This window comes from Mustela nivalis (assembly GCF_964662115.1).
Source record: "Mustela nivalis genome assembly, chromosome: 8".
NCBI classification, from domain to species: Eukaryota; Metazoa; Chordata; class Mammalia; order Carnivora; family Mustelidae; genus Mustela; species Mustela nivalis.
In genome coordinates, this window is record NC_139027.1 from 121,120,580 (window position 1) to 121,146,361 (window position 25,782).

General features: G+C 38.0%; 1 protein-coding gene across 19 annotated transcripts in view; it reads right to left on the reverse strand.

Annotated features, from left to right (window-relative positions):
* Window positions 1-25,782, reverse strand: part of NCOA6 (nuclear receptor coactivator 6) — a 104,523-nt gene that overhangs the window by 46,528 nt on the left and 32,213 nt on the right. For 14 of the 19 annotated variants that reach the window (XM_082746130.1, XM_082746137.1, XM_082746141.1 and 11 more), the window contains 3 exons: window positions 13,560-13,662; window positions 6,926-7,207; window positions 2,206-2,361 (listed from right to left, as the gene is read on the reverse strand). In XM_082746130.1, the coding sequence (XP_082602256.1) occupies window positions 2,206-2,361; window positions 6,926-7,160 (391 nt within the window). In that variant the 5' untranslated portion in view covers window positions 7,161-7,207; window positions 13,560-13,662. Of the gene's footprint in view, window positions 1-2,205; window positions 2,362-6,925; window positions 7,208-13,559; window positions 13,663-16,319; window positions 16,494-25,782 lie in introns of all 19 variants that reach the window. The other 5 variants (XM_082746131.1, XM_082746146.1, XM_082746142.1 and 2 more) reach the window with 2 other exon arrangements.

A 25,782-nucleotide genomic window follows, 5' to 3' on the forward strand; every position in this document is an offset into this window, starting at 1 on the left:
CCTAAAAGTTACTCTCTTCTGTAATGTGATAATCATTGCCATATATGAATTTCATAATTTCTTGAAACACATTATCTATTTTACTTCTTTGATGGTATTTATGCTTTAATTTATGGCTATAACAATAAAGGGCAGCCCCTTATCCTTCTAAAAAGAACTCACAGGAAATAGCTCTGATTAAAAGAAGAAACTGGTGTTTCCTTTTTCCATTAGAAAACACTACAACATAAAGTCCCAAAGCCCTTTTAACTCACATAAATAGGTAAGAGAGACTGCATCTGCCTTCAGCTCAGGTCATGATCCCAGGGTGCTGGGATTGAGCCCTGCATGGAGCTCCCCTGCTCAGTGGGGAGTCTGCTTCTCCCTCTGCTTCTCCTACCCCCCTTCCCTCCCCCATGCTCTCTCTCTCTCAAATAAATTTTTTTTTTTTAAAGATTTTATTTATTTGACAGAGAGAGAGAGAGCACACAAGCACAAACAGAGGGAGCAGCAGGCAGAGGGAGCTCTCTGAGTAAGGCAGATGCTTAACTGACTGAGCAACCCAGGTGCCTCTAAATAAATAAATTCTTAAAAAAAAAAAAAAAAAGTTAGGGAATGCCTGGGTGGCCCAGTGGGTTAAGCCTCTGCCTTTGGCTCAGGTCAGTTTCAGGGTCCTGGGATTGAGCAACACATCAGGCTCCTTGCTCAGCAGGGAGCCTGCTTCTCCGGCTCCCTTGTCTGCTTACTTGTAATCTCTATCTCTCTGTCAAATAAATAAATAAAATCTTTAAAAAAAAATTAGAGTTTTTAAGAAACAACTACATGTTCCATAAAACATAAGCAGCCTCTATAGTTTTATTGTAGCCAAAAATTGCTTTACTAAGTTCATCCTATATCCTTTAGATTGCCATGGATTAATTTTACTTTCCTGGGTCCTTTTAAATAATCCAACATTTTTCATAATAGACTGATTGTTCTTTAAACCACTATTCCCTTGTTTATCAAATGATGGGATTTATCCCATTTTTCAAAATGCACATAATCCTTTCTAACCTCCTCTGTGTTCTCCCATACCTGGTACTTGTATCTCTCACGGTCTGTCTCCCTCACCAAGGTCAGGAGCTTCTTCTGAGTTCATAACAGCAAGGACCATATTATACTGATCATGGTATGCCAAGTGCTCAAGCAAAGTGGTGCTATTCTGTGTGTGCTTCCCTTGTTTTCATTCAACATCTGTTTACTAAGGAACCTAACATGTTCCAGGCAAGCAGAACTACAACAATGAACAAAATCAGACATGGTCTCTGCCCTACTGGAGCTTGCAGTCTAGGGGAGAATAAAACAACAAATAATTGTTCTGATGAAAGCATTACATAAATGATCTAAAAGAAAAAAACAGACTTTTGTGAGAGCACATAAAGGACACTGACTTCATCAAGGAATTCAGAAAATATATCCTCAAGAAGATTTAAGCTGACCCTTGAAGGCTTGAGTAGGTGTTAACTAAGGGAAGGGGAAATGGTAAGGGACAACATTCCATATGGAGAAAACATAAATGCAAAGGGCCTGCGGCAGGAGGAAGAAATGCATTTTCAAGGAACCAGAAGAAAGCTGCAGAGGCATGAACAGACAGCAAGGAGGAGAGTTGTATGAGTTAAGACTGGATAAGAAGGGTAGAGGTCAGACCACACAAGGCCATGAGATAACTCATGGTAAGTTTAGTCCTCATTCTGTAAACAGCAGCAAGCCATAGTGGGGGTGGGTTTCGTGCGTGTGTGTGTGTGTGTGCAGCGTATTTTCATTTTGAAAAGACCACTCTGGCAAAATATTTGAAAAATGAATACTGCTACAAAAGGACCATTCAAATCCTCCTAATCTCTGTTAGATGAGTAAAGAAATAAATACTAAAGCTTATTTGGTAGAAGGAAGCAAATGAAATTAGATATTCTTTAAAAGACAAATCAGTTACTGGTCAGGGTGCCAGTAAAATCCTAATTTGATGGACCGACAGACAAAATCGGACAAGGGAATGGAGTCTGAGGCTGTGGATGCTGAAGCATCAGGACCCAGACAAAGCATCAATTTCTCTTTATCCTAAGGTGTTGCGATGTGAAGTGCAGGTTACATGAGTTACTTGGCATTCTGAAACATGAGAGGAACCAACAAGGCAGCACAGAAAATCATGCTACATTATGCTGTTGTTATGATTTGGGTCCAGAAGGGCACCTTCAATCTGGACGGAGAGAATCCCCAGATCCCGAAGCTGCTGGTTGTTGCTCTGAGCCAGCATCCGGAGCCGCTCCGCTGCTTCCCGGGGGATGTTGAATGTCACTCGTACACTGTTCCAGGGCTCCACCTTCTGTACCTTTAGCTTGCTGGATTCTTGGTCATGAAAGAAAGCAAATAATATTAGTAGTCTTTTCGCCACCAGAAATGGGACAAACACACACCACATACGTCAAACCAACCAAAAAAAAAAAGAACAAGACAGAGCACTGGCTTGGAGTAGCTGTGAGAGCTTAGTCTCTGGCATTAGCTAGATTTCAAATCTAATCCCAGCTTTACCACTTAGCACCTGGGTGGTTATGAACAAATTATTTAACCTTTTTGAAAGTAACCCGTCTCTTCTTTAAAACCAGTATGACATTGTGAGTACTATATGAGAACATATATGCCAAAAACCTAGCACAGGACCTGATGCACTAAATACATGGAAAGCAGTAAGATGGAGTAGGGAATATAAGAGAGAAGAAGAGAGAGATAAGTTTAAATGAATAGACTTAGGTCTATTTCTGGCCTCAGTTCAATGTTTATGAACTGGCATCATGAGAACATTTAAGTCTCAAATTTCAATGAAATTCTATAAAAAATATGGGATGCAGATTATGCCAGTTCATACTCATTTTTAAATATTAACAAGTATCTCTGTGCAAGATATTCATAAAGACAGGGAGAAATCATTTCTTCTAATTTAAATTCTTCAATTTAAATTTTTATCTTTGATTTTAAATGTTCTTCCTGCTTTAAATAAGAATATAATTTTCACCGAAGCATACTGAACTAAAGGGAAAAACAATGTAATTTCATAACAAAGCTTCAGTTAGGATATGAAAACATTATATTTCACCAAGTCTAAAAAGTCAATGCAAACTTCAGGACATGTTTTTAAAAGAAGAGATAGAAGTTAATTGAGGAGGTTAATGTTGCTTGTAATTGTGTTTTACAGATTCAAAGTAAATCGTAGGCCCAGTTAGCTGATAAAAAAACCTTTTTTCAACAACCCCAGACAAAATAATTTTCTCTTTTGTTATGAACTTGGCTAAATGGAAGTCTTTGGTATCTTCTACTCAGATATACATTACAATATAAAGAAAATGGGTCATACAGGTATATGTGTTGTCAAAATCAGATATATCTACAGATAGAAGAAAGGGCCTGCATGTTGCTTAAAGCCCCTTCCAGCTCCAAAATCAGTATGAAAGTGGCTGACATTGAAAGGTCTAACTTACTGAAACATGGAGTTCCTTTGTTCTAATGTGTAAAAAAGAGACAACTTGCTAAGAGCAGTTAGAGAATACAAAGCAATTGAGAAAGGATTAGGCAATATTTAGTTCAAGTCTATTTTACAGGTGAGGAAACAGGTCAAGCAAGTGATCTGCCTCGAATCCTGTGGTTACCTAGCAGCATCAGAGATGGCATTAACATCCACCCCTGATTCTCAGGTCAACTTCCTTTCCATTACACTTATGCCTCCAAATAGCAAAACACAGGAAGCTAGGGATCTTGGTTACACAGAGTACAGATGCTATAGGGCTTCCTCCCAATCTAAGGAGTACTAGAATCTTATACAAAGTCCAGACAAACATCAAATTTGCTTATGATATTATCTATTTGTGATATGGTTACCAAAAAATTCCTTGCCTATAATGTGGTTATATTTTTTCAGACGTTTTTTAAACTTCCATCATATTTGAAAAGATTTGACAAAAAATACTTTTGGACCAAGAATACAATCTAATATATGGTGATAACATCATAAATCTGGGTTTGGTAATTTATTTGAAAGCCATAAACTGATTCAGCTATCTAGCTATGTATGTTTTATTTTTTTGATGTAAAATTAAAGCCCACTGTGGGGCTTGAATTCGCAACCCAGAGATCAAGAGTCAAAAGCTCTACCAACTGAGCTAGCCAAGAGCCCCTGATTCAGCAATCTAAGCCAAGAAAAATGTGGGTTATTAAGAGCAAAGATCAAATTCACGCTCATTGACACTCTTACCTCTGTGTAATATGATATATTACGATTATAATATAGATTTAATTACATGTATGCTGCTGTAGCCTGGAAAAGCTCTTATATTGTGACTATGATTATGATGACAATGATGGGGATTACTGCAACTTTTAACACATTAAATTCTCTAATACTACACGCTTCACACAGGGAAAAAAAAACTGTTGAGAAAATGACAGCCTCCCTCCTGACATCAAATCTCAAAGGAAGAAAAAAAAACCCACCAAGCCTAAAAAAGCTAATCAGCACTTGATCACATCAGGATTTGTGATAAAAGGATAAAATCCAGGCGTGCCTGGTGGTGGAGTCAGTTAAGTGTCCGGCTTTTGGTTTCAGTGCAGGCGGTGATCTCAGGGTGGTGAGACTGAGCCCCATGTTGGGTTCTATGCTGGGGGTAGTCTGCTTGAGATCCTTTATTCCTCTCCCTCACCCTCCATGCTTCTCTCTCTCTCTCTCTCTCAGGAAAGAAAGAGAAAGGAAGGAAGGAAGGAAGGAAGGAAGGAAGGAATAAAATCTAGGCTTTGTACTATGTCTGATGAGAGTGGGTTAAACTGTGCTAACCAAAATGATGCAGAATATCTAAACCAAAATTCAAAAAAAACGAATGTCCACAAGACCAAGACAGGTAATCTAAATGTATGAAGAGGTCACAGGGGAGCGGTGTGAGTTGAGGGCCTGCCCCAAATAGCAGCTGCTTTTCTTCACCGTCAGGGAAAGAGAGTTCAATGTTATCAGATCTTTCCATTTCTGGAGCTAAATCCAAAGTCGTCTATATTTGTATGTAAAATACTTCAATTTAAAAAACAATGGTAATGAAATTCAAACATTAAAGAAACAGAAACTAAGGTAGAGCCATAACACATGGTTGCAGGCTGGATCCTGCTGGATCAGGTAACCTCTGATCTAAAATTTAAAAAAATATATTTCACATACAGTTTAAGTAGAAACACAAAGTAAAAAGATCTTTCTAAGCTTTAAGGGGCCTTCAAGATCCAGTATTGAAGGAAGGAAGAGAAACTGAAGATCAGAGAGTGAAAAACAATAAATATGAGTCTTAAGAATTAACTCCTATCCACTAGAGCAGACAATTTAAGGATCACTATGTTAAGCAGTATCTTACCATGTTCAGTTTCTCCATGTTAAAAGAAACACAATAGCATTGCTGTTAAAAAAAAAAAATTCTAGCTCTCTGATTTCAAGCTATATTACAAAGTTATAGTAATCAAAACGGTATAGTACTGGCACAAAAACACACAGATCAATGGGACAAAACAGAGAGCCCAGAAAAAAACCCACATGTATAAGGTCAATTAATTTACAACAAAGGAGCCAAGAATACACAATGAGGAAAGGACAGTCTCTTCAATAAGTGTTGCTGGGAAAACTAGACAGCCATTTGCAAAGGAATGAAACTGGACCACTACCTTTACACCATACACAAAAGTTAACTCAAAATGGATTAAAGACTTGATATAAAATCTGAAACATTAAACTAGAAGAAAACATAGGTGGTAAGTTCCTTGACATTGGTCGTGACAAGTTTTTTCAATGGCACACAAAAAAGCAAAGGAAATAAAAACAAAAACTAATAAGTGGAACCACATCAAACTAAAAAGCTTCCACAGAGCAAGGACGACTAACAGGTACAGGGAAGGTGACCAACATCACTTATCATCAGGGAAATGCAAATCAAAACCACAATGAGATACCACCTTATATCTGTTGGAATGGCTATTAGTGACCAACAAACAAAACAAGTGTTGGTGAGGTTAAAGAGAGTTTTGGTGAGAATGCAAACTGGTGCTGCTACTCTGGAAAACAGTATGGAGGTTCCTCAAAAAATTAAAAATAAAACTATCACATGATCCAGCAATCTTACTTCTGAATATTTATCTGAAGAAAACAAAAACAATAACTCAAAAAGACAGTTGCACCCCCATGTTCACTGCAGCATTATTTATAAAAACAAAGATATGGAAACAACTTAAGTGTCTGTGGATGGATCAATGAACAAAGAAAATGTGGTGTATATATAGAAAATGGACTATTATTCAGCCATAAAGAAGAATCTTGCCATTTAAAACAAACATGGATGGACCCTCGGGGCATTACGCTAAGTGAAATAAGCAGACAAAGTCAAATATAATATGTGGAATCTTAAAAAACAAAAACAAAAAACACCAAGCTCATAGATACAGGGAACAGACTGGTGGTTGACAGAGGTCAGGGAGGTAAGGGGAGTGGGTAAAATGGGTGAAGGAGGTCAAAGGGTACAAAGTTCCAATTATTATCACAGGGATGTAATGTAGAGCATAGTGACTATGATTAACAATACTTTATTCCATATTTGTAAATTGCTAAGACAGTATATCTTAAAAGTTCTCATCACAAGAAAACAAAATTATAACTATGTATGGTGACAGATGTTACTAGATTTATTGTGGCGATCATTTCATAATACATACAAATATGGAATGGTATGTTGTATATCTGAAACTAATATAATTTTATATGTTACTTAAAATTCTGCACTTATAATCAGCTTTTCAATCCAGTATAACAGTTTTACTCCATAAAACTCAAGATAATCATGGAGGAGCAAATACTTTTAAAAAAGAATAACAAAAAGAAGAAAATAATAAAGCAAATTACCCATGTGTAACAAATTAGGCACATTCTCCAATATTGTGTCCAATTTCCATTTGAAGTCTTTATCATCTATATTTCCTTTGAAGGCCACAAAGATTGTGGAATCCTCCAAAATACTATCACTTTTTGTGTCATCATCTTCTAATCCAGAATCAAAATCCATCTCTGAGTCTTCCATTGTTGATGAACACAAGGAAGTATAGATGTCTTCTAAGTTTGGAAGGTCATCCAAAACCATGGTGAATATTATTCCAGTAGCATATGCCAAATGGAGAATAAGAAAACCTTTAAAAAAAGAAGATATAAAAAGGGTATTACAATGCATAATTATAGAATCAACAATGTATAATCCACTGTTCCACGAAAACTGTAATTTATTTGCCAGTAATAAGAAAGCACATATAAAAAATTAAGAAATTACAGAGAGGATAAACTAAGATAGTCTATAATAATTAACTCTTAAAAATAGGGCGCCTATTCAGCAGGGAGTCTGCTTCTCCCTCTGCCCCAACCCCTGCTTGTGCTTGCTCTCGCTCCTTATCTCTCAAAAATAAATAAATAAATAATCATTTTTTTTTTTTTTAAGATTTTATTTATTTGTCAGAGAGAGAGAGGGAGAGCAAGCGAGCACAGGCAGACAGAATGGCAGACAGAGGCAGAGGGAGAAGCAGGCTCCCTGCCCAGCAAGAAGCCCGATGTGGGACTCGATCCCAGGACGCTGGGATCATGACCTGAGCCGAAGGCAGCTGCTTAACCAACTGAGCCACCCAGGCGTCCCTAAATAAATAATCTTTAAAGAAATACCTGAAATAAAAATTTAGCAGTTTTAAAGAAAGTTCCTTTTATTATAATGTTTATGTCTATTATGTCATAGGTTACCATTTGGTAGGCCTATAATATGGGGAGGAGGGAACAAGAGATCACAAGAAAATAAAACAAGTTATATTTAGAGAATTTTTAAAAAAGATTTTATTTAGTTATTTGAGAGAGTGAGAGACAGAGAGAGCAGGAGTGGGGAGAAAGAAGCAGATTCCCAGCTGAGCAGGGAGGCTGAAGCTAGGCTCAATTCCAGGACCCTGAGATCATGACCTGAGCCAAAGGCAGATGCATAACAGTCTGAGCCACCCAGGCACCCGAAGAATTAATTTATATAAACTTTTAACTGACCCCAGATAGCAAGGGGCTCCCCAAGGCTCCCCTTATTCCTGTCATAACAAAAGTTTCAGTGGAGCCAATGATTTTAGAGCCATTCTCTTTCTCTAATCTGAAAAGCACAACCTGATCGAACTAAAAACATCCAGAAGACTACCTAAAATCCTAAAGTCTTGAGGACCCTTTAAAATAACTTTTAGGGGAGCCTGGGTGGCTCAGTCATTAAGTGCCTGCCTTCAGCTCAGGTCGTGATCCCAAGGTCCTGGGATTGAGCCCCACATCGGGCTCCCTACTCCGCGGGAAGCCTGCTTTCTCCTTCTCCCACTCCCCCTGCTTGTGTCTGTTCCCTTTCTCACTATGTCTCTCTCTCTGTCAAATAAATAAATTAAATCTTTTTTTTAAGACAGAGAAAAAAATTTTAATTTATTTATTTGACAGAGAGACAGCGAGAGAGGGAACATAAGGTGTGGGGGTGGGAGAGGGAGAAAGCAGGCTTCCCGCGGAGCAGGGAGCCCGATGTGGGGCTCAATCCCAGGACTCTGCGATTATGACCTGAGCTGAAGGCAGAGGCTTTAACCCACTGAGCCACCCCAGGTGCCCCTAAATAAATAAAATCTTTTAAAAAATTAAATAAAAAAAACTTTTAAAGGGTTATTAATAGTACTATGGCTAAAAATAATAACTCAGGAACAAAACAAACAAAAACATTTAAAAATACTTTTAGGCAAGGAAAGTAAGTGGTTAACATATGTTTATGGAGGGAAACAACTGCATCCAGGACAGAACTAAATTACTTTTTAACTTTTAGATCTAGAGAAGTCTCATTATCTGCTATTTTCAGTTATGTTGTCTACCAAAGAGTACCTGTACTGAAGTTCACACCATGTGGCCATTTCCTCCATTAGCTGTGGGACTGAAGATCACATTCTTAACCCAAAAGTGAGTGAACATTAATTTTTTAGCATCTCTGGTAAGTGAGGATGACATGGAAGCATAAGAACCTCACATAACTCTTCTAATTTCAAAACATTCTATACATAAACTGTAATTACAACTATGTATTTTTTAAAAGATGGATAAGAAAAAAGGGCTGAAAAAAAATCCACTAAAATACAAGAGGTTTGATTGTGGTAGGCTGGTAAGATCACTAGTTAATTTTCTTTTCCTATTTTCCAAATATGGTAGAAGTCACTGGGGACATGCAAAACTTTCCAAGGCAGAATGAAGTAGATTCCCAAACTAAATCATTTCAAGGTAATATTTCAGGATAGCCAAACAGCTCCAGTTGATAAAGGAAAGCTCTTTTTTTTTTTTTTTTAAGATTTTATTTAGACAGAGATCACAAGTAGGCAGAGAGGCAGGCAGAGAGAGGAAGAAGCAGGCTCCCTGCTGAGCAGAGAGCCCGATGCGGGGCTCAATCCCAGGACCCTGAGATCATGACCTGAGCCGAAGGCAGAGGCCCCAACCCACTGAGCCACCCAGGCGCCCCAGGAAAGCTCTTTTTTATTTAAAAAAAAAAGTGAACTTAAATATAAAAATGGCATTAGAAAAATCACAATTTTGTGATCTCTAATAAAGTAATTCAGAAAAGGATCATTAATAAGAGTAAAAACAACATGTGAAAAGTTGACAGAGAACTAACTGGATATTCACATGATGTCAAAGTATCATTCTAGAGATTTGCTGCTTGGCAAAGGGAAAACTAACTTCACAGTGGGTGGCTCTGGCTGTCATCACCTAAACACAATGACCAAACCACATCACTAATAGAAAAAAACCCAGAAACTATGTACAATATTAATTGCACAGTATTACCCATGAAATATTCCTGCAGGGGCACCTGGGAGGCTCAGTTGGTTAAGCAACTGCCTTGGGCTCAGGTCATGATCCTGGAGTCCCAGGATTGAGTCTCACATCAGGCTCTTTGCTCAGCGGAGAGTCTACTTCTCCCTCTGACCAGCCCCCCATGCGCACTCTCTCTCAAATAAATAAAATCTAAAAAAAAAAAGAAAGAAAGAAAGAAAGAAATATTCCTGTCAAAAATGTTTAACCTGACTCTAACAAGTCTTTATACAGGAGAGAGACAAGAACTTAAATAACTCTGTGAAGAAGTATTCAGACAAATCTAGAGGGTAGGATTTCTAGAGCATAATGGGCTTGGCCTCTTCAGAAAGTAAATGGTCATGAAAGAAGAAAAAGGTGCGTGAAAATATTCTATGTTAAAAGAGATTTAAAAGACTTAAAAATCAAAAGCAGTGTATGGGGGCGCCTGGGTGGCTCAGTGGGTAAAGCCGCTGCCTTCCGCTCAGGTCATGATCTCAGGGTCCTGGGATTGAGCCCCGCATCGGGCTCTCTGCTCAGCAGGGAGCCTGCTTCTTCCTCTCTCTCTCTCTCTCTGCCTACTTGTGATCTCTCTCTGTCAAATAAATAAATAAATAAAAATCTTAAAAAAAAAAAAAAAAGCAGTGTATGGTCTTTTATTTGTTATAAAACAAAACAAAACAAAACATGGGATGCCTGGGTGGCTCAGTGGGTTGAACCTCTGCCTTTGGCTCGGGTCATGGTCTCAAGGTCCTGGGATTGCCTGGGTGGCTCAGTGGGTTAAAGTCTCTGCCTTTGGCTCAAGTCATGATCCCAGAGTTCTGGGATCCAGCCCCCCATTGGGCTCTCTGCTCAGCAGGGAGCCTGCTTCCCTTCCTTTCTCTCTGCCTGCCTCTCTGCCCACTTGTGATCTCTCTGTCAAATAAATAAATAAAAATCTTTTAAAAAGTAAATAAAAATCAAAAAGATTCACCCATCCATCCATTCACTTTGAGAGAGAGAGAGAGAGAGAGAGAGAGAGAGAGAAAGAGAGCGCGTACAAGCGCAGGGGGAGTGGCAAAGAGAAAGGGAAAGAGAAAGAATCTCAAGTACACTCCCCACTGAGCACAGTGCCTGACAAAGGGCTCAGTCTCTTAACCCTGAGATTATGACCTGAGTTGAAATCAAGTCTCAGATACTTAACTGACACAGCCACCCAGGTACCCTGGGGAATTACTGCTAATTTTGTTAGGTGTGACAATAATGGGGTTATGGACAATGTTTTTACTATTTAAGAGATGCATACTGAAGCACTCTGGGGGGTAAAATGTCATATGCTTATAATTTACTTTAAAATAATTAAGGGGGGGGGCATCTGCGGGGCTCCATCAGTTACATGTCTGACTTCAGCTCGAGTCATGATCTCAGGGTCCTGGATGGAGCCCCATGTCTGGATCCATGTTTAGCAGGGAGCCTGCTTGCCCCTCTCCCTCTGCTCCTCCTCCTGCTCTCTCGCTCACTCTCACTCTTTCTCTCTCAAATAAATAAAATCTTTAAAAATATATATATATTGAGGAGAAAAACAGATTAAGCAAAAATGGCAAAAGGTTAATAAAGGTTAAATATAGATGATGGGTATATAGATGTTCCTTATACTTTTGTTTGTAATATAACTTTATAAAATGTTTGAAATTTTTGGGGCACCTGGGTGGCTCAGTGGGTTAAAGCCTCTGCCTTTGGCTCAGGTCACGATCCCAGGGTCCTGGGATCGAGCCCCGCATTGGGCTCTCTACTTAGCAGTGAGCCTGCTTCCCTTCCTCTCTCTCTGCCTGCCTCTCTGCCTACTTGTGATCTCTGTCTGTCAAATAAATAATAAACACAATCTTTAAAAAAATTTTTTTTAAATAAATAAAATGTTTGAAATTTTTCATAATAAAAATTAAAAAAGAAAGAAAGAAAAGAAAAAAGCAAGCATACCAGCAACACAGCCCTGCTCCAAGGTAAAACTCTACCAGACATTGGGAAGGCTTAGAAGCTTACTTATGAACATGTTCCAAATCACAGTAGGATTAAAAATAAATAAATATATTTAAACATATATATTTGTAAATGTGTAAGTTTATATTACTTATAAGTATATAAATTTATATAACATACGTATTATACATATAACCAGCTAATATACACCAGATTTACATTTAAATCTGAAGAGAAAGGACTGGTGTAGGTAGTTGAATAATGAGAAAAGACTGTCACACGCCTTTCAGATTATCAACTTGACTGTCATCTGAACAAAAGATGATCTATATCAGAAATCACAAACTCACATACTCACAGGGTCAGGCAGATAAAATAAGAGAAGAACACTGGATATTAAATGCATTTGCACATACTGTATGAATGATTTGGGCAATAGAAAATTCACATACCATCTACGCTAAGTAGTCACTGCTCTGCTCCAGCTTATTACTTTAATTTTGGAAGATTGGGAGGCCTTGTGCCAGGCCCAGCACTAGTAGATGTTCTGAATTTTAGGAAAAGACTAAAATCTATTCAGTGAAGTCTCCAGATTTTAAAACAGTTTTACATTTTGGAAAATACTCTGCAGGCTAAATGAAACATTTTAACTGTATAAGGCTCAGGCACCACTTTTCAATTTCTATGACTCACATAACTGACTAGTCCAACACTAGGTCTGGGTAAACTATGCTGGGTTTGGTATAGTGCTAAAGGAGACCAGATATGTAAAATGCATTTCGGGGCACCTGGGTGGCTCAGTGGGTTAAGCCTCTGCCTTCGGCTCAGGTCATGATCTCAGGTTCCTGGGATCGAGTCCCTAATCGGGCCCTGTGCAGAGAGAGGGAGAGGGAACCTGTTTCCTCCTCTCTCTCTCTCTCTGCCTGCCTCTCTACCTACTTGTGATCTCTGTCTGTCAAATAAATGAATAAAATCTTAAAAAATAAAATAAAATAAAATGCATTTAAATGTTGTGATGTACCAGGATGCCTGGTGGCTCCATCAGTAGAGTGTCTGACTCTTGATTTTGCCTCAGGTCACGATCTCAGGGTCATGAGATGGAGCCCTGCATGGGAATCCTCACTGAGTGTGGAGTCTGCTTGAGATTCTCTCTCCCTCTGCCTTACCCACTTGTGCTCTCTCACTCACAAATAAATAATCTTTAAAAAAAAAATTATGGGGGCGTCTGGGTGGCTCAGTGGGTTAAGCCGCTGCCTTCAGCTCAGGTCATGATCTCAGGGTCCTGGGATCGAGTCCCGCATCGGGCTCTCTGCTCAGCGGAGAGCCTGCTTCCCTCTCTTTCTCTCTGCCTGCCTCTCCATCTACTTGTGATTTCTCTCTGACAAATAAATAAAATCTTTAAAAAAAAAAAAAAATTATGATGTGCCTCCTGACAGGTCTGTGGGCTCTCTAAGAGAAAGAAAAAGAGATCAAGGTCTCAACCCCAGAGGAACAGAAGGTACTCAAACCTCAAACTTAGTGAATTTTGGGCTTCATTAAACATAAAGATGCCTCCCATTAATAGGCTGAAGGACCATTTTCTCCTTTGACAAAATGCCAGATGATGAAGGAAACAGTTTTTTATTTGCAGTGTAACTTTGGTAAAGTCATTCTGTTGTATGGAAATAAGCTGAACCTTAACCACTCTTTTACATAAGATTTCACTCACCAAAAGGTCTTTAATTTTTATCATTTATCCATGTCATCTTCTAAGTCCAAACAAGCTGGCATTTTTAGGGTTGGTATTTCAAGGCAGCGGCCAAATAAAAATTCTAAAAAAGAGTGAGAGAGGAAAATAAATTTTCAGTATTATATAGAAATTAGAAATTTCAGAAGTGACGTCTTTGTAATCGAAGTCAATACAAATATCACAAGTTATCATCAAGTCAACTTACACATCTTTAGAGGATATTAAAACAGAGTTTTCATTAACTCTACAAAATATATCTTTTTTCTGAGATTAAACCACTATTCAACAAGCATCTCAAAGAGTATGGAAGCAGAACTCAGGGACATATACCAGCTTCACTTAAGAATTATGAAACTGGGACAAAAAGCCTTAGAGCCCTCCTCCTTTTACTTCCACTTTTATATCTGTCAAATTAAAATGAATTGATAGCATCTATCACACTGTTTTGCAGCAACTTGAAGCCAAAACCAAAATATTTTGTATACATGCTAAATGTAAGACTTACTTGTTCTAACATAATTTCAAAATTCATCTTAAACTCCATTAAGTATAGATTTAAGTTTTTTTCCTATTTTATACATATATCTATACATTTTATTTTTCATTAAATTTTGTTTTTCTAGGGGCGCCTGGGTGGCTCAGTGGGTTAAAGCTTCTGCCTTCGGCTCAGGTCATGATCCCAGGGTCCTGGGATCGAACCCCGCATCGGGCTCTCTGCTCAGCGGGGAGCCTGCTTCCTTCTCTCTCTGCCTGCCTCTCTGTCTACCTGTGATCTCTGTCTGTCAAATAAATAAATAAAATCTTTAAAAAAAATTTTTTTGTTGTTTTTCTAAGTATTCTTTATGGTATACATAAGAATTTTGCATGGATACTGCCTAACTTTGTCGTGCTTCAGAAAAAATTCTCACTTAAGGTAATATCAGTGTACAACATCTTCAACTTGGCTGTTATAGTTTTACATTATCACCAAATATTGATTTTATAATCTCAAAATTTTAGATGGATATATGTATTACATATTAATAATTATTAGAGAAAAAACTATGACTTAATTATTTTTTATTTTAAGAAAAAGCCATCTTTTTAAGTCTCCATGGAACGTTAACAAAAACTGACCTTAAGAGAGGCCAAAGAAAATCCCTATAGAGTAGGGGATTAAAGGTACACTTATCTTGATGAGCACTGAGTAATACATGGAATTGCTGAACCACTACATTATATACCTGAAACAAATGTAACACTGTATGCTAACTATACTGGAATTAAAAAAAAAAAAAAAAAAAAACCTTGATAAATCCAAGAGTAACAGTGGGATAATATCCTGATGACAATGCACTTAATGAAATTATAAACATAAAAATAAAATAAAATAATGAAGGCCTTTAAAACAACAACAAATCCCTTGGACTTCGGTTAAAAACGAAATCAATACTGCAACATTTCTAGAAAATGCCTAAATAAGGAAAATGTGACATATTAGAACCTAAAGAATATAGCTGAACCAGTAAAGAAGAAAATTCACAGTCATAAATATGTACGAATCAGGGAAAAGGGACCAAAAAAAAAAAAAAAAGAAAGAAAGAAATCTGACTCCACATCTAACTCAAAAAGTCAGGGAAAAAACCAGGAAGGTGAACTCAAAGAAATCAAAATGAAGGAATTAGGGAACCTGGGTGGCTCAGTGGGTTAAAGCCTCTGCCTTTGGCTCAGGTCATGATCCTGGGGTCCTGGGATCCAGCCACCCCCCCACACCACCCCCCCATTGGGCTCTCTGCTCAGCGGGAAGCCTGCTTCCCTTCCTTTCTCTCTGCCTGCTTGTGATCTCTGTCAAATAAATAAATAAAATCTTAAAAAAAAAAAAAAAGAAGGAATTAAACACAGCTAAAAGCAGAAAATAGAAAAACAGCAGAATAAATCAATCTAACAACTGGTACATTGGAGGAAAATCAATAAAATAATTAAACCACTAGCTAATCTAGTAAGTAAAAAGGGAGAAAGTCCAAATATATAAAATATGAGATAAGTAACCACAAAAACAAAGGAAATTAAAAGGACCTTAGAGACTATTTTCTTCAACCTTTTGCTCAATTTATCTATGTAAATATGGTATGCCCCCCAAAAGAACCACACACAGATTTAATGAAAATATTAACCTTTTAAAGAGCAGATAAATCTAGTGATCTGAAACTATTCCAGAGCATGCCAAAAAAAAAAAAAGAGAGAGAGAAAAAGAAAAAAGAAAACTTCCTAAGTCTTTTTATGAAGCAAATATAACAAGAGTATTAAAAGCTGATACAGGGGTGCCTGAGTGGGTCAGTCAGTTAAGTGTCTGCCTTCTGCTAGGTTGTGATCCCAGGGTCCTGGGATGGAGCCCATGTCAGGTTCCCTGCTCACAAGGAACCTGCTTCTCCCTCTGCTCCCTGCTCAAGCACCCTCTCTCTCAGATAAAAAAATAAAATCTTCAAAAAATAAAAAGCGGATACAACTGCAGGCAGAAAGCTATAGATCAGTCTCTCTTATATTGATGCAAGATTCTAAATCAAACTTTAAATAGAATACAACCATACATTAGAAGCATAATGCATCAAAATTAAGTGGAGTTTGGTCTAGGAATGCAAGGAAGGATCACTATGAGGAAACTAAGGGAAAAAGAAAAAAATATCTCCACAGATATTAAAAGCCACCCGACAAAATTCAACACTTCCTGATTTAAAAAAAGAAAAAATCAAATAGGGGCACCTGGGTGGCTCAGCTGGTTGGGCGGCTAGCTCTTGATTTTGGCTCAGGTTATGATCTCAGGGTCCTGGGAATAAGCCCTGTGTCCGGCTCCATGCTCACCAGGGAGTCTGCTAGAGGATTCTTCCTCCTTATCCCTCTGCCCCTTCCCCCAGATCACATACACGCTCACTCTCTCTAAAATAAAAAAAATTTTTTAAGAAATCAAATAGGAATATACAAATACTTCCTTGGCATGACAAAATATCTTTTTAGTCCTAAAGTCAGCAGCTTGCTTAGTAGAAAAAAGTTGGGAAGACAGATAGCCATTATGTGTTATTAAACACTATGCCAAAAGTATAAAATCAGTTAAATGAAACAAGATTAATAATAGTAAAAAAAAAAAAATGGGAAGAAGAGTATAGAACTATCACTATTAGCAGATGATATATATTTGTATTCTCAAACATCTTAGAAAGTCAACCAAGAAAAATAAGAAAATTCAGTAAAGTAGAATGGTACAAAATATACAGAAAGCAACAGTTTTTATTACACATGCAATCAATCACCAGTAGGTGGGGGAAAATCTAATTAATAACAGCAATAAAAAATAAAATATTTAGGAATAAACTAAAAAGAAAATGCAGAACTACAAGATGAAATTTTTAACACACTAATGAAAGATCCAAATATAAAAGACTTGAACAAATGGAATGACATGCCAAATTCCTAGAAAATAAAACTTCTAAATAGCAATTCACCATAATTTAGAATTTAATAATCCCAATAAAAAAAATGCTAACTTTTTTTTAATGGACAAATTGACTTTAAAATTCATATGGAAAGAAAAAGAAAGAAAAAAAAAACTCTGAAAAATAAGAGTAGTAAAAGGGTAAATTCTATCAGATACCAAAACACAATGCCTCAATAATTAAAACTCTGTAGTATTGGCACATAAACTAATGGGAGACCAAAAGAAGACTAAAATCCCCCAAACTGATGAAAATGGATATGGAATTTTAATGTTTCATAAAGGTAGAAAAATTTGATTTTTTCAGTAAATGGGAGCAGGTAGCCACCTAGGGAAAAAACAAAATTAGAGCTACACCTCATATCATCAGAACTTCAAATGGACCCAAAACTTCAATGTAACAAACCCTACAAGTATTAGAAGAAAATACAGAAGAAATCTTTATAACTTTGGAGTTGGTAAGGATTTTCTAACCATGACTCAAAATTCAAAGCCATTAAAAAAACTGATAAATTTGAATACATAGAAATCAAAGAATTCTGCAAAGCAAAAAACACCATAAGCAAAACAAAACCCCAACAAACAAAATGACAAAAGTAAGAAAAATATATTAGCAATCGTATCACTGAAGAAAGAGCAAATCTCCCATATATAAACATACTATAGAAAAAAAACATAGGTTTGTATGTGTGTGTGTGTGTGTATGCATGCATGCGCATATATATATAAAATAAAGAGAACAGTAATTTGGACAAAGTATTGTGCCCAGGGGCGCCTGGGTGGCTCAGTGGGTTAAAACCTCTGCCTTCGGCTCAGGTCATGATCCCAGGGTCCTGGGATCGAGCCCCACATCGGGCTGTCTGCTCCGCGGAGAGCCTGCTTCCTCCTCTCTATCTCTGCCTGCCTCTCTGCCTACTTGTGATCTCTGTCTGTCAAATGAATGAATAAAATCTTTAAAAAAAAAAGTATTGTGCCCAAAAATGGACATAGAATATGATCATAAAATTCACAGAAAAGGAAATACAAATGAACTTTAAACATACGAAAAAATATTCAACCTCACACGTAAGAAAAATTTTTTTTCACTCACCAGATTACAAAAATCCAAAAACCTAATAATACATTCTTCTGACAAGGTTATAGGAAAACAGACACTCTCATTCATTGCTAGTGGCAGTCTAACATCAGCAATTAGGTATAATCTATCAAAATTATAATTATATATACCATAATGCAACAATATCACTTCTGGGTAGTGATCCAGTCCAACAAGTACACCTGTTCCCACAGTAGATGACATATATACAAGGTTATTCACTAAAGCATTGTTTGCTATAGCAAGATAGGAAATTACCCAAATGTCCACCTGATTAAATTATAGTACATCTAATAAAAATGAAATGCAGCAAGAATAAGGATGCTCTCTATGCAGTGATATGGAATAATCTCCAAGATACATTGTTGAGAGAAGAAAAAACAAGGAGTAAAACATTGACTACAGTATGCTACTTCTGGCAAGAAAAGAAGAGAAAAATATCTTTTATATGTTAGTATCAAAACAAAATACTCGGGTGCCTGGGTGGCTCAGTGGGTTAAGCCGCTGCCTTCAGCTCAGGTCATGATCTCGGGGTCCTGGGATCGAGTCCCGCATCGGGCTGTCTGCTCAGCAGGAGCCTGCTTCCTCCTCTCTCTCTCTCTCTGCCTGCCTCTCTGCCTACTTGTGATCTCTGTCAAATAAATAAATAAAATCTTAAAAAAAAAAAATACTCTAGGGATGCCTGGGTAGTTCAGTAGGTTAAGCGTCTGCCGTTGGCTCAGATCATGATCCCAGGGTGCTGGGGTCAAGTCCCACATCGGGCTCCTTGCTGGATGGCGAGCCTGCTTCTCCCTCTATCCCTCCCTCTGTTTGTGTTCTCTCTTTCTCTCTCACACACACAAATGAATAAAATCCTTAAAAAAAAAAGCTAGAAAGAAATATTTTTTAAAAAATAGAAATTATTATCTTCATGGTAAATTTTTAAAAATCATGTTGTACCAGAAGGCAAAAGAAGCACTCAGACCAATAGGGAGCATGTCACAAGGACCCAGAAGCCAGTTTTAGCAAATTTGAGATAATTTAAGAACTAAAAATAATAATGACTAAAAATCACGATAATATCATGAATAAACAAGAATCCACGAATACATAGTAATAGATAGCTCAGATAATTTTTAAAAATTTCTTAGAAAGTTACCTTTAGGAGTTAACTATGACATCAGCTCCTTACTCTGAAGACTGATAAAGAAAAAGAATGAAGCAAAGAATTTACTTCTTTTAAGAAAGGATCATCCTTGGTAGAAAGGGAAAGCTCTCCTTTACATTAGAATGCTAGTTAATAAATGCAGAAGGAAAGAATTTTTAAAATCATCATTGTGCAACCTCCAATGAAATAAGTGATTCATTCAGGCAAGGATGATCAAGGGGTGCTAAAAATCATCTTGTGAAAATTGTTGGGAAACAGAAGATTCGCATGGTGCTAAGGGATTATTCCACAGATTAATTCCTAATTGCAAAGGGAAAACAATACTTCACAATGGAAAGATACGATAGTTACCAGTTTAACCTGGTGATCAAACTCAGTAACAAGAGAGTGAGACCTTTTATTTATGACTCCTGAAGTGATGTAACTGAAGTGCCAGTCATCATCTACAATGTATCATTACCCAAAATGCCTAACCTAGGTCTAAACACATCTTTAAACCTAATTTCTCCTTTATAGGAAATTCAGGAGAAAGAGCAATGAGAACGATTGCAAGAAGTATTCTATTACATGAAGAAATAACCAGATCTAGAATGTGGGACTTGCTACAATCAAACTGATCTGGTCTCTTCAAAACCCAAAATCTTAAGGGAAGAGAGAGAGGGGGAAGATACAGTTCTCAATTAAAAGACTTCAGAAATATAACCACCAAATGCAATGCATGAATGTTACTTAGACCCACTTCGAAGAAAAGAGCCATAACATCTTTTTTTAGATAGTGGGAAAAACTGAATGTGAAGTACTAGAAGATATTAAAATATTCTTAAAAACATTCTTGGGTGGGGACGCCTGGGTGGCTCAGTTGGTTGGACGACTGCCTTAGGCTCAGGTCATGATCCCGGAGTCCCGGGATCGAGTCCCGCATCGGGCTCCCAGCTCCATGGGGAGTCTGCTTCTCCCTCTGACCTCCTCGGTCATGCTCTCTCTCACTGTCTCTCTCTCTCTCTCAAATAAATAAATAAAATCTTTAAAAAACAAACAAACAAAAAAAAACCAACATTCTTGGGTGTGAGGATCCTGGGTGGCTCAGATGGGTTTAGCCTCCCGCTCTTGGTTTCGGCTCAGATCACGATCTCAGGGTGGTAAGATCGAGCCCCCTGTTGGGCTCGCCCTGTTAGGCTCCCCTAGTTGGGCTCCCCACTTGGCCAGGAGTCTGGTTGAGATTCTCTTCCTCTGCCCCTTCCTCCACATGGGCACCTGCATGTGGGTGCTAATAAATAATTACTGGATTCCTTGAGGGGGAGGAGAAAGAAAGAGGACTAGAAGATATAGTTGAACAAATTCTCCATGAAAACTTTCCCAATCTGGCGAATGGAACCAGTATTCGTGTACTAGAGGCAGAAAGGTCTCCCCTGCCCGCAAGATCATAGAATCTAGAAAGACCTCGAGACATCTGATTGTGAAAATGATGAATCATAATTTTAGACAGGAGCTCTTGAAAGCAGCTAGGGGGAAGAAATTCCTTACATACAGAGGAAAGGCCATCAGAATAACATTAGACCTGTCCACAGAAACTTGGCAAGCCAGAAAGGGCTGGCAAGATGTATTCAGGGCACTAAATGAGAAGAACATGCAGCCAAGAATACATTATCCAGCAAGACTGACATTCAAAATGGATGGAGAGATAAAGAGTTTCCAAGACCGGCAAGGCTTAAAAGAGTATGTGACCACCAAGCCGGCACTGCAAGAAATATGAAGGGGGGTTCTATAAAAGAGGAAAAAACCCAAGAATATCACTGAACAGAAATATATGGAGACAATCTATAGAAACAAAAGACTTCCCAGGTAACACAATGTCAATAAAAACGTATCTCTCAATAATCACTCTCAATGTGAATGGTCTAAATGCGCCCATAAAACGACACAGGGTTGCAGATTGGATAAAATGACAGGATCCATCCAAATGTTGTCTATAAGAGACCCATTCTGAACCTAAGGATACATCCAGACTGAAAGTGAAGGGATGGAGAAGCATCTTTCATGCCAATGGGCCTGAAAAGAAGGCTGGGGTAGCGATTCCCCTATCAGATAAATTAGATTTTAAACTAAAGACTGCAGTCAGAAATACAGAAGGACACTTCATAATTCTTAAAGGGACTATACACCAAGAAGATCTAACAATTGTAAATATTTATGCCCCCAATATGGCAGCAGCCAATTACATAAGAAAACTTCATCAAGATAAAGAGTCATACTGATATGAATACATTAATAAGAGATCTTGACACGCCACTCTCACTAACAGATCATCATCCAAGCAGAAAATCAATAAAGAAACAAGACCATTGAATGACACATTGGACCAGATGGACCTCACAGAAATGTACAGAACATTCCACCCTAAAACAAAAGAATACTCATTCTCCTTGAGTGCACATGGAAACTTCTCCAGAATAGATCACATACTGGGTCACAAATCAGGGCTCAACAGATACCAAAAGATTGAGATTATTCCCTGCATATTCTCAGATCACAATGCTTTGAAACTGGAGCTCAACCACAAGGAAAAGTTTGGAAGGAATTCGAACACCTGGAAGTTAAAGACCACCTTGCTTAAGAATGCTTGGATCAACAAGAAATCAAAGAACTTAAACAATCCACAGAAACCAATGAGAATGAAGACACTTTGGTCCAAAACCTACGAGATATAGCAAAGGAAGTCCTAAGGGGGAAATACATAGCCATTCAAGCCTCCCTCAAAAAAATTGAGAAATCCAGAATACACCAGCTATCTCTACACCTTAAAGAACTGGCGAATCAACAATAAATTAAGCCAACACTACACACAAGAAGGGAAATAATCAAGATTAGAGCAGAGATCAATGAGATAGAAACTAGAGATAACAGTAGAATGCATCAATGAAACTAGAAGCTGGGTTTTGTTTTTTTTTTTTAAAGAATCAGTAAGATCAATAAACCATTGGCCAAACTAATCCAAAAGAAAAGAGAGAAGGCCCAAATTAATAACATTATGAATGAAAAGGAAGAGATCACAATTAACACCAAGGAAATAGAAACAATCATCAGAAATTATTATCCACAGTTATATACCAGTAAGTTGGCAACCTAGATGAAATGGATGCATTCCTGGAAAACTATAAACTTCCAAAATTGAGCCAGGAAGAAATTGACAACCTGAATAGACTGATATCTAGTAATGAGATTGAAGCAGCGATCAAAATCCTCCCAAAAAACAAGAGCCCAGGACCTGACGGATTCCCTGGGGAATTCTCCCAAACTTTCAAAGAAGAAATAACACCTATTCTCCTGAAGCTGCTTCAAAAAATTGAAGCAGAAGGAAAACTTCCAGACTCTTTTTCTGAAGCCAGCATTACCCTGATCCCCAAACCAGGCCAAGACCCCATCAAAAAGGAGAATTTCAGACCAATATCCCTGATGAATATGGATGCTAGGATTCTCAACAAGATCCTAGCTAATAGGATCCCACAACACATTAAAAAGATTATCCACCATGACCAGGTGGGATTCATCCCTGGGTTTCAAGGATGGTTCAACATTCGCAAATCAATCAATGTGACAGAACCAATCAATAAGAAAAGAGAAAAGAACCACATGGTCCTCTCAATTGATGCAGAAAAAACATTTGACAAAATCCAGCATCCGTTCCTGATTAAAACGCTTCCAAGTATAGGGATAGAGGGAACACTCCTCAACTTCATAAAGTCTATCTATGAAAAACCCACAGCAAATATCATCCTCAATGGGAAAAAGCTCATAGCCTTCCCGTTGAGATCAGGAACACAACAAGGATGCCCACTCTCACCACTCTTGTTCAACATAGTATTAGAAGTCTTAGCAACAGAAATCAGACAACAAAAAGAAATAAAAGGTATTCAAATTGGCAACGAAGAAGTCAAACTCTCTGCACCTGGGTGGCTCAGTGGGTTAATCAGGTCATGATCTCAGGGTCCTGGGATCGAGTCCCGCATCAGGCTCTCTGCTCAGTAGGGAGCCTGCTTCTCTCTCTCTCTCTCTCTCTCTCTCTCTCTCTCTCTCTGCCTGCCTCTCAGTCTACTTGTGATTTCTCTCTGTCAAATAAATAAATAAAATCTTTAAAAAAAAAAAAAAGAAGTCAAACTCTCTCTTCACAGAAGACATGATACTTTATATGGAAAACCCAAAAGACTCCACCCCCAAACTACTAGAACTCATACAACAATTCAGTAATGTGGCAGGATACAAAGTCAATGTACAGAAATCAGTTGCTTTCTTATACACTAACAATGAAAATACAGAAAGGGAAATTAGAGAATCGATTCCATTTACTATAGCACCAAGAACCATAAGACACCTGGGAATAAACCTAACCAAAGAGGTAAAGGATCTGTACTTGAGGAACTACAGAGCACTCATGAAAGAAATTGAAGAAGACACAAAAAGATGGGAAGACCATTTCATGCTCATGGATCAGAAAAATAAACATTGTTAAAATGTCTATACTGCCTAGAGCAATCTATACTTTCTTTCAATGCCATTCCGATCAAAATTTCACTGGCATTTTTCAAAGAGCTGGAGCAAACAATGCTAAAAAAAATCTTATAAAACAAAAATGGGGTGCCTGTGTGGCTCAGTTGGTTAAGCATCTGACTTTGGCTCAGGTCATGATCTCAGGTCCTGGGATCCAGCCCCATGAGTCTTGTCTTTTAACCTCAGGTTCAGGGTTTCTTCTACCATATACCAAACTCTCTCTTTTTTTTTTTTAATTAAAAGATTTTGTTTATTTATTTATTTGACAGACAGAGATCACAAGTAGGCAGACAGAGAGAGAGGAGGAAGCAGGCTCTCTGCCGAGCAGAAAGCCTGATGTGGGGTTTGCTCCCAGGACTCTGGGATCATGACCTGAGCCAAAGGCAGAGGCTTTAACCCACTGAGCCACTCAGGCGCCCCCCAAACTCTCTTCTTATCAGGGCGACTCTACCCTACTCATAGTGTACAAGTGGCAGAAACATCAGAACCAAGTGATCTCATTTATTTCAGGCCAATACACACTAATTAGAAGTGTCTCAACTACTCTAAAATGACTGAAGTCAGAATATTTGAGATCAAATGAGTATATGCTTTGAAAGAACTTGAGTAGTTCTCAACTTTGGCTACACATTATAATTATTTGGGAAACTTTAAAAAATAATGCCTTAGTCATACTAGGTCTGCACTGTGGCCTGAGCGCTGGGCACTGAAACACTATCCAGGTGATTCTAATATGAGGCCAAAGTCTAGAACCACACTTTTCAAACATTATTTAATTTACCTTATATGAAGAAACTGAGTCAGGTGGGGAATGTAGCTTAAGAATTTGCTCCAAGAAAGTGATGAAATGAAAGCTTTTCCTTCTTTTCCTTATTATAAAATTTGACTGTTTCTTTAAATTTGTTTTTTAACATAATACAGACCAAATTATTTGTGAGAAAATCAAATAAAACACTAAATAGAATCTAAAAGTGAACTATACCATCTCGGTATTCCAACCATCTCGGCTTTCTTCTATGCCCTTGGGAGTCCCATTTCTATGTCCTTTCTATGACCCTGGAGTCCCTTAAACCTTTCTTAGCTTCCATGTTGTCATTTAGAAAACAATGGCCCAACATATTCCAGATCTAGGGACACTACGATTATTTTAATCCTTGGCTAGTTGACTTCAGCATTAATCATATTTTCCTGAGGAACTGGAAATCATTTGGTCAATATCTCTAACTCTTTATTCTTCCATTAGTGGCTGTTTTCTGCACTATTCTCTCAGCTTCCTCCTTTCAAAAATTTAATCCAAGCTGTAAATTAAAACAGAGGCTACCTAACAACACCTGGTTCATCTCTATCATTGCCTCCACCCCAATTTTTCATTGGTATTTTCACTGCTGTACTTAAGGAAACAAAGAGAGTCAAAGATACTAACAATTCTGGAAATTAGGACTGTACAGCTCAAAGAACTGTTGGACTCAAACATTACTTTCCTGCCCAAAGAAGGAATGGGGCTTGAAATACAACAAAAGAGCTAGGTAGGCAGGTAACAGATTTCTAACCCCCACATGTCATACCACCTCCTCCAACACATGCTCTAAAACAGCTTTTTCCAGAGGTACCTAGGTGGCTCAGTCAGCTGAGTGTCTGACTCTTGGTTTCAGCTCAGGTCCTAATCTCAGGGTTGTGAGATCGAGCCCTGCATCTGCTTCCTGCTCAGCACAGAATCTGCTTGGGATTTTCTCCCTCCCTCTCCCTCTGCCCCACCCCGCCCCCTGTGCTCACTCTCTCTGGCTCTCAAATAAAAAAAATCTCTTTAAAAAAAAAAAAGCTCTCTCCAGAGCTAGCAAAGGCAGAGGTGTTATGTACCACACTACCATGACAGACCCACTTAGAACAGTCAACACTATTACATGCCCATGGCTTTCCCTCTCTACTTCAGGTTCTATAATACACAAAG